Source organism: Mytilus californianus, unplaced genomic scaffold (genome assembly GCF_021869535.1).
Source record: "Mytilus californianus isolate M0D057914Y unplaced genomic scaffold, xbMytCali1.0.p SCAF_5, whole genome shotgun sequence".
Classification (NCBI taxonomy): Eukaryota; Metazoa; Mollusca; class Bivalvia; order Mytilida; family Mytilidae; genus Mytilus; species Mytilus californianus.
Genome location: NW_026262701.1, coordinates 21,937,851 through 21,947,711, shown reverse-complemented (window position 1 = coordinate 21,947,711; position 9,861 = coordinate 21,937,851). Strand labels below are relative to the sequence as shown.

Below are 9,861 nucleotides of genomic sequence, written 5' to 3'. Positions count from 1 at the left end.
AAAATAGGCATGCTTAGCGACAGATTAAAAATTTAAAATGAATAAAAAAATCCGCAAAACAGCCTCCTGTCCCATTCCACTTTCCAGAATATTAAAGAGTCGTCCCCTTACTGTTACTGTCCGTGTAGTTTTTTTATATTTATCCAGCTTATTGTCCCTATAGGAATGTCCTAAGGTTGCAATACCATAAAAACATTTATCACACAACTCACATTCTATTATATCTGCATTTATAAATTTATTAATGTCATTTAAACTAAGCGACGCCATGTTTGTTATGTGCCTCTGCCGTCTTAACTACCTTTAAAAAAAAAAAGAGATAGAAGAGAGCCAGAAGATCTCCCCAATGCAAAAAAAACAGAAATGAACCTCTTCTGGTTCACTACTGAAGAACAAAAAAACACGCCCCAGTCCTCTCCGGAAATAAAGTGAGAATGAAAGCATTATACAATTTTGATGAACATATAAGATCCCAAAATCAATGATTCAATTATGCTAATAATAAATGCACAGGTTAACACAAAACAATTATTTCTTTCACAAATTCCCCAAATAACCAATATACTTAGATAATATATAATACAACCACTGATGAGATTCCTGACGGCGACACACCCCTTATATGAATAAAAAGAAAAAATTGTTCTAAACAGCAATTCAAAGAGACATGTTTACAAAAAATAAAACAAGACTAGATTTAATTCGTCTCTAGTATTGACAAGTTGGAATATATATCGATCACAACCAATCATCATATATCTGACATTGGCACAACATTCGATAATTAACAGTCAAAATGCTCAAATATAAATTTACAAAAGCGCGTTATTCCATGATTTAGTACAAGTATTTTTAGTCTCAAGAAATCGTACCATTTTACGCTCTAATACTATTTCTCGCATTGAATCTGAATGGATTTCATTCTACTTCTACTGAAAACAATTATCAATTATTATTATTTTTGTGCCTAAATTCAACTACATGTAATTGAAAGAAATAGATCATAATTATTGTAATAGATGGAAGACACCAAATGAACTAAAGATGAGATAAATTGTGATTCAGATGGATAGATAAGATATTTTTTATGAACTAATCATGGTACCCGAAATTTGAGCAATAAAATCAAATGAATTATTACACAATAAAGCACAGAAAATGATTAGAATGATTGGATATGTAGAAACGAAAACAATCCGAAGTAATAAGACAATTAAGTGAAAATTATAAACAAGGAATGGTGCCCCGGGAAGGTGTACATATCCAGCTTTGACAGAAACATCCGTCTTATTATCGAAATGGTTAGTAACTTTTCGATCAAATCTATACACGAATCAAGCTTTTACAGTGTTAAGATTTTCTTTCTGTAGATGGGGCTTTTGGTGAAATACAGCAACAAATCCAGATGCTACCAAACAAATACCACCAGTAGCATAAATCTTTGTGTTCATGCACAAAAAGTGGGCGTATCCAAATCCTGTGATATGACCAAATGACCGGAACATTAAATAAACTGCCATTGCAGATTCCACCTCCGAAGGAAATAATTCACCCATTAAAGCTGAAAAAGAAAAAAAGTAATTGATTTAGTATTCCAAATTAAACAGACGTGTTGACTGCACAGGTCCTTCTTTTTAATACTTAGCATGCTTTGGTCACACCAGTTTACATCTTTTCAATCATAGTTGATAATTTTATGGATTTACTATTTTTGTTTTTCTCAATAAAACGCTTTTTTCTCTACATTTTTTGCGTCGCTTTAAATTCTTAATTCTTTTTGTAAGAACTATCGCATACACACTTTACAAACTATACTTTAATTAGAATAGATATCGGAAAAATATAACTATACGTAACATAAACAGTTTTAAACAAGTATCAAAATTACAAGTTCATATAATTGAAAACAATATATAACACGATTACAAATACATACCATGGCTTTGTGCTAAAAATGTACCACTTCCCAACCCCCACATAGCACACAATGCATATGCTAGACAGGTTGGAAACGACGACCAAAACTTCATCATAATACACGCTGCCGTGTGTATGACGCAGGCTGTAAAAGAACGGAATATGTTGGTGAGTTATAGATTTGAAACCGACATAAGTCAGATGGAATGTTCTATATGTTCTATATCTGATTATTTGTGAATTTTAAATTCTGTATGCTTGTCATACAAGTTGAATTGAAATGTATTTTTCTTCAAGTGTGTAACAAAATATTATATACGGGTCTGGATGGGGTTCATTCATTTTTGTATTCTTTAATTTATAAGACCACTTTTATAGATATAAGAAGATGTGGTATGAGTGCCAATGAGACAACTCTCCATCCAAGTCAAAATTTATAAAAGTAAACCAATGTAGGTCAAAGTACGGTCTTCAACACGGAGTCTTGGCTCACACCGAACAGCAAGCTATAAAGGACCCCAAAAATTACTAGTGTAAAACCATTCAAACGAGAAAACCAACGGTCTAATCTATATAAAAAAACGAGAAACGTGAAACACTTATGAACCACATCAACAAACGACAACTACTGAACATCAGATTCCTGACTTAGGACAGATGCAAACAATTGCAGCGGGTTTAAACGTTTTAATGGTACCAAACCTTCACCCTTATCTGAAACAATAGTGTAACATCACAACATAGAAAGACACACTATAAAATATCAATTGAAATGGCTTAACTCAATCAAAAGACATATTAACACCAGTGAACATACACTGAACAAATAAATTTGATCTATCATGATACAATGCAAATACAAAATAAATAAAGTAAGGGAAGATTAATTAAAGTAACATGTTATACCGCTGTGAAATGTTAAACAATTTAAAAAAACAATATGCTTGAACAAAAATATCAGCCATTTGCAATTACTTTAAACACAGGTAAATCAAAATAATTTTGTACTTTTATCTCTTCTTTAATTCATAAGACCATTTTTTTCTTTCCTTTAATTTTTTGCCCGTTAATCTGTATTCTTTATATTTTAACACCCTATTCATGATTCTCTAAATCTATATTTATATGGCCCTTTATTCAATTTTTTGTCCATTATTCTCTATTCTGTAAACCTTATGTGTTATGTCAAGAGTTATACATACCGAACATGAACAATATTTTTCTACCAGTTCTTGGTTCAGCTAATCCTGAAAATACTGAAGACAGGCATGTTGCAAAATGGTATGTTGCTATAAATGTCCCAACCTTTTCTGCACCAAAAACACATCCACCAAATGCCTATTTATCAAACAAAAAGTACTAATTGAATTTTTAAATGGTACAGTACACAGATCTGCCTTCAACAACAAATTCTCCAAATCATAAAAAAAGGGGAAAACCTTCCCCACAGAGAAAGAACCCCCAAAACCAACAATACCAAGATATAACAAACGACAGGGATCCCTGACTTGGGGACATGCAGGATAATTTTGGCGGTTTATTCATTATTTTTCTTTATATCTCAACACTCTTTTTTAAAACTCTACCAGGCGAATAACAAAAGGCTTATAAAAGACCAAGTAATATAATTCGTTGTAGAAAAGACACTTAAATATATACTAACGGTAAAATAAATAAAAAAAAACCCATACGTTCAAGCAACAACACCAAATTTCAATCACCTTTAAAGCCAACTGTGATGATGGTTTTATTAATAACCCCCTAAAAATTAATGAGTCCTAACCAGCCTAACTTTTTGGCTAAATATTTCTTTGTACGTTTTAAAATATAGAATATGCTATATCATTGAATACAGCAAAGTGGAGAAGTAAACTTAATCACGTACCTTCATTATATCACCTACAGCAAAAGCCCACTGAAGTCCATTGTAAAATACAAGAGGAGCTACAATTAGGAATCTTCTCTGCTTCATTACATATATTGTTGATCTTAACACTGCAGTAATTCTATACTTTTCATTTGGCTTAACTTGTAATTTCAGCTGATGTTTGATTTGGGTTTTCTCCTGATATGCCGAAGGCTTATCTTCCATTCCGAACGAAAACACTACCGTAGCAGCTACCATACACAAAGAATAGAATCCAAGTAAACAGTATCTTACAATATCACTTATCTCAAATTGTGAAACATCTGCTTGTTCAAACGGACAGAAGTCGGGTCCACATCCTATTGATATGTTAGGTAGGGTTATGTTTTCGGCAATTACGGATTTAAGAGATTTCGTACAGTTTAAGTATTTATGGTATTTTTGTTCAAATTTCATAGATAATATAAACGTTGAACATATTCCTCCGATCGCAGGTGCGAAACTAACAGACATGTAGTAAATACCAAAAGCCATACTGAGATACCGACTGGTTGTGTTACCTTTGGCATTACTAAGAATACCAGATACCCAAACCAGGTATGCTCCTGTCAAAGAAAATGCAACCGATTGTGCCATACCACCAATAAATGCCATTGGTAAAACTGTATAAAGTCTAGGAATCGCATATGATAATACTAATGGTATCTGAGCAAGGGTTAAAACACACAAAACTGGTTTCGTATTCCATCTTCTAAATATTGTTGCGGCAAATGGACAAACGATAGCACCCGCGTAAAAACATGCCATAGAAAAGAATCCAAGACCATCTTCATGGTTAATACTACTGACAATACCCTGAAGTGATCCGAATGATACGACCAACAGAAACCATCCGACACAAACTGATGCTAGATTTTTATAACTGCGACGGATTGCAGACTTTTTAATTTTTCTCTCCATTATCTTCGATGTCGGTTGTAATTCTGTAGCTATGTGCTCGTCAAACTGAAAGAAGTGATTAGTAAAGAGTTTTGCATATGGATAAAATTCCATCATAAAATCCGTATTTCTTCAGATATTTCGAAATTATTGTACTTTTTTAGTCAAGCTGTTTGTCATTCAGCATTTTGAATAGTTGTTGTTCGCTTGTGGTATTAGTAATTTAACAGACAATTTAACACTAGATAAATTGTTTGACCAATTGTGTTATTTTAAAAATGCGAATCTTATTAAATACAAACAGATTATGTCTTAAAAAAACATATCATAATCGATTACATTTGTAAATTTATAAAGATTATCAACACAGGTACATGACTGTATAAGTGCTCCTGGTTCAGTAAAATGTACTTCATATATTAAATTAATATCTAAACAATTTGTGTGTTCTGTTTTATTGTAAATATTGTACATGATAAATGTCTATACCTATGTTTATATATGGTTTATTGCGAATAAAGAAAGACCAATCCTAAAATCCTAAAACCATAGTACATTATACATGTTAAAAAAAGTAATAATTCAATGAATTATATTAAGATTTAATTTTAAAACATCAGTTAATTTCAAAAGTAAAGTAAATGTAATATCTGAAGAAGTAAAGTCAAATCAAAAGTAAACCTCATACCACATCTTCTTATATCTATTAACTATGGTGTAATCAGTCAAGTAAACCTCATACCACATCTTCTTATATCTATTAACTATGGTGTAATCAGACAAGTCAGTTGGATACCATCGTATTTTCCAGAAAACGTTAATTTAGTAAATAATAATTATTTTTTTGTAAACGGTAAATGGTTGGAGATGGTGTTGAAGTTTGATTTGAATTAATACATACAATTGATAATGAAGTCTTCGAAATATTAACCAACCTTTTTAGATATTATCCATATAAAATGTTAAAAGAATGCATAATTTTTCTTTAAAACAAAATCTAGTGGACACTTTCAGACATATTTTTACGACTTTTAGACGGACATGTGACATTTTAATGGGGACATTGACATTTTATATTTGAAGATAGAAAATGTAAGACAAGCAAGTAAAGACATATAATAAAGATACAGATATATACTCTACATTAACGTAGGTCATCGTAAATTAATATAAAGTCTATAATATGTTTTCACAGATATGCATTTGTTGGTGTGATATCTTTGGGATAGCTTATAATATTTACATGGAAATATAAGCGATCTTCATACTTTACGTGGAAAAGAATATTTATATTTTAAAACACTGCCACGGCTCAGTAAAACTGACAGATGGGTCACATATCTTGTCTTTTTTTTTACTGTTTAAAACTTGTGCTTATTAAAAATTGAATTGCAATGCTTTTGAAAGAATTTCGAATGCATTGTACTCATTTTCTTCCTGGGCAATAAGGTTCAAGGAAATATATATATTTCCAAATCATGTTTATAGGAGAGTTACAAACTAATAGTACATGGGTTGCAAGGTGAATTTTTTTTTGTTTTTTTTTTTTTTTGGTTATGCTAGAAGATTGAGCATGTGCGAAAACTGAATGGACATTTTCAAGTAGAGCTCGCGAAAAAAAAAAATACAAAGAAAACTATATATATATGTCCTTTGATTTTAATCCTGAATTTGCTTGATTTAAACACAGCATTAAAGTTACAAAATTAGTTAAAAACACATTTTACGAAATAATTGAGGAAAATTGAAGAAAACAAAGAAATAATGATATTTTCGGTTTGAAAGAAGATTTAAAACTGAAGTTTATTTACCAATGAACTTATAATTAAAGAAATATATAACAAAAAAAAATACCAAGCGATTTCAGATTTAATATACCGATACTTGTTTCTGATAACAAGGGCTAAACCATACTAAACGGTTTCAGATTTATACACCGATTCTTGTTTCTGATAGCAAGGGCTACACCATACAAAACGGTTTCACATTTAATACACCAATACTTGTTTCTGATATCAAGGAGTACACCATACACACCGGTTTCAGATTTAATACACCGATACTTGTTTCTGGTATCAAGGACTACACCATACAAAACAGTTTCAGATTTATACACCGATTCTTGTTTCTGGTACCAAGTACTACATCGTACTATACGGTTTCAGATTTATACACCGATTCTTGTTTCTGGTAGCAAGAACTACATCATACTATGCGGTTTTAGATTTATACACCGATTCTTGTTTCTAGTAGCAAGGACTACATCATACAAAACGGTTTAAGATTTGTACACCGATTCTTGTTTCTGGTAGCAAGGACTACATCATACTATACGGTTTCAGATTTATACACCGATTCTTGTTTCTGGTATCAAGGACTTTGTCTACATCATACAAAACGGTTTCAGATTTATACACCGATTCTTGTTTCTGGTAGCAAGGGCTACACCATACTAAATGGTTTCAGATTTAATACACCGATACTTGTTTTGATATCAAGGAGTACACCATACACAACGGTTTCAGATTTAATACACCGATACTTGTTTCAGGTATCAAGGACTACACCATACAAAACAGTTTCAGATTTGTACACCGATTCTTGTTTCTGGTACCAAGAACTACATCGTACTATACGGTTTCAGATTTATACACCGATTCTTGTTTCTGGTACCAAGGACTACATCATACTATACGGTTTCAGATTTATACACCGATTCTTGTTTCTGGTACTAAGGACTACATCATACTATACGGTTTCAGATTTATACACCGATTCTTGTTTCTGGTACCAAGAACTACATCATACTATACGGTTTCAGATTTATACACCGATTCTTGTTTCTGGTACTAAGGACTACATCATACTATACGGTTTCAGATTTATACACCGATTCTTGTTTCTGGTAGCAAGGACTACATCATACTATACGGTTTCAGATTTATACACCGATTCTTGTTTCTGGTAGCAAGGACTACATCATACTATACGGTTTCAGATTTATACACCGATTCTTGTTTCTGGTACCAAGGACTACATCATACTATACGGTTTCAGATTTATACACCGATTCTTGTTTCTGGTACTAAGGACTACATCATACTATACGGTTTCAGATTTATACACCGATTCTTGTTTCTGGTACCAAGAACTACATCATACTATACGGTTTCAGATTTATACACCGATTCTTGTTTCTGGTACTAAGGACTACATCATACTATACGGTTTCAGATTTATACACCGATTCTTGTTTCTGGTACCAAGAACTACATCATACTATACGGTTTCAGATTTATACACCGATTCTTGTTTCTGGTAGCAAGGACTACATCATACTTTGTTTTTCTATGTTTTCATGTATTTCAGCGATGATCCTTTTGTACTGGATTTTATACTGAATAGAATTAGTTAGTTAGTTTGTTAGTTACTATACGGTTTCAGATTTATACACCGATTCTTGTTTCTGGTATCAAGGACTACATCATACAAAACGGTTTCAGATTTATACACCGATTCTTGTTGCTGGTAGCAAGGACTACATCATACTATACGGTTTCAGATTTATACACCGATTCTTGTTTCTAGTAGCAAGGACTACATCATACAAAACGGTTTCAGATTTATACACCGATTCTTGTTTCTGGTATCAAGGACTACATCATACAAAACGGTTTCAGATTTGTACACCGATTCTTGTTTCTGGTAGCAAGGACTACACCATACTATATGGTTTTAGATTTATACACCGATTCTTGTTTCTGGTAGCAAGGACTACATCATTCTATGCGGTTTTAGATTTATACACCGATTCTTGTTTCTAGTAGCAAGGACTACATCAAACAAAACGGTTTCAGATTTATACACCGATTCTTGTTTCTGGTATCAAGGACTACATCATATTATACGGTTTCAGATTTATACACCGATTCTTGTTTCTGGTATCAAGGGCTACACCTAACAAAACGGTTTCAGATTTAAAAAATACACCGATACTTTTTTCTGAAAGCAAGAGCTACACCACACAAAACGCCTGTCAAGACAGCCAGTTCCCACTCGGCAAATCAAGGTGTGTGTCTTGAACAAATCTCAACCTGGTGACTTAATTGATTAAGGAATTACCTAAGCAATCGAAAGGCATTACAACATCATTATTTACATTACGTTAGGAACCTGGGATCTTAGTTACCATAAACAAATTTATTATACTAAAACATCAACATAATGAACTTGTAAACATCATACACGAATATAATAGAGCTATAAAATTTTTTTTTATCAACATCCAGGTGCCGAAATAAAGTTTATAGATTGACCCATACTGTAAAAGTATAAAAAGTACAAAGGATATAAAAATCCTACATCATAAAGGCGGAAACTTTATACAAGACAGATCCAAGAAGAGGAACCTTGAAATCATAAAACTAAACCAGAAGATTAATGAGAACGGTCAAAGTGAGCAACTACTTCTTCAGGCAGAAAAATCAAAAGAGGGGCTATGGAAAATCAGTAAACATGATCACAATCAATAGAGAGATGCACTCAAAAATATACTAGTAAGATAAGGAGATGTGGTGTGGTTGCCAATAAAACAACTATCCATTTAAGTCTAAATGACGCGTATTTAAGATACCAGGCTCATAATTTTGTACGTCAGACGGGTGTTTCGTCTACAAAAGACTCATCAGTAACGTTCGAATAAAAATATAAAAGACCAAATCAAGTACTAAGTGGAGAGAATTGAAGGCCAGAAAATCCGAAAAATTTTGCGAAATACAGCTAAGGTAATCTATTCCTGGGTATAGAAAATCCTTATTATTTCGCACAATTGAAGATTTTGAAAACAGTTAATTTATCAATTTGACAATATCAATGATAATATGTCACCGTATGGCACATTCAATTTTTATGTCCCATAAAATGTACTTATTTTACCCTTTATATTAAATAACAAATAAATAATATCGGTTCCCAAGAAGAAAAACAATTGACACACTATGTCAAATAGTGATCTAACTTTTCACATGTATTGTCCATGAACAATAAAAACAATGAACTGTGTCGTTTTATGTTAAAAATTGCTAAGCGTAGTTAAAAAGCGTTTCAACTTTGGAATAAGACATTAGTGTTAATGTAGG

At 32.3% G+C, this 9,861-nt stretch overlaps 1 protein-coding gene across 1 annotated transcript; it reads right to left on the bottom strand.

The window, feature by feature from the left end:
* Positions 1-231: 231 nt before the first annotated feature.
* LOC127701886 (uncharacterized) lies at positions 232-4,744 on the bottom strand. Its single transcript, XM_052205859.1, has 4 exons — positions 4,565-4,744; positions 3,803-3,880; positions 3,120-3,255; positions 232-1,561 (listed from the first exon to the last, which is right to left on the bottom strand). Exons 1-4 carry the CDS (start codon positions 4,742-4,744, stop codon positions 1,335-1,337), a joined length of 621 nt encoding a protein of 206 aa, XP_052061819.1. The 3' UTR covers positions 232-1,334.
* Between the last annotated feature and the right edge of the window lie 5,117 nt (positions 4,745-9,861).

Excerpts from the sequence above, each read along its gene's own strand:
- LOC127701886 (XM_052205859.1), bottom strand. The coding sequence starts at position 4,744 with ATGGAGAGAAAAATTAAAAAGTCTGCAATCCGTCGCAGTTATAAAAAT. Across the intron at positions 3,256-3,802 it reads CTGTAGGTGATATAATGAAG|GCATTTGGTGGATGTGTTTT; the intron begins GTACGTGATTAA and ends TTTGATAAATAG. Across the intron at positions 1,562-3,119 it reads AAAAATATTGTTCATGTTCG|CTTTAATGGGTGAATTATTT; the intron begins GTATGTATAACT and ends TTTCTTTTTCAG.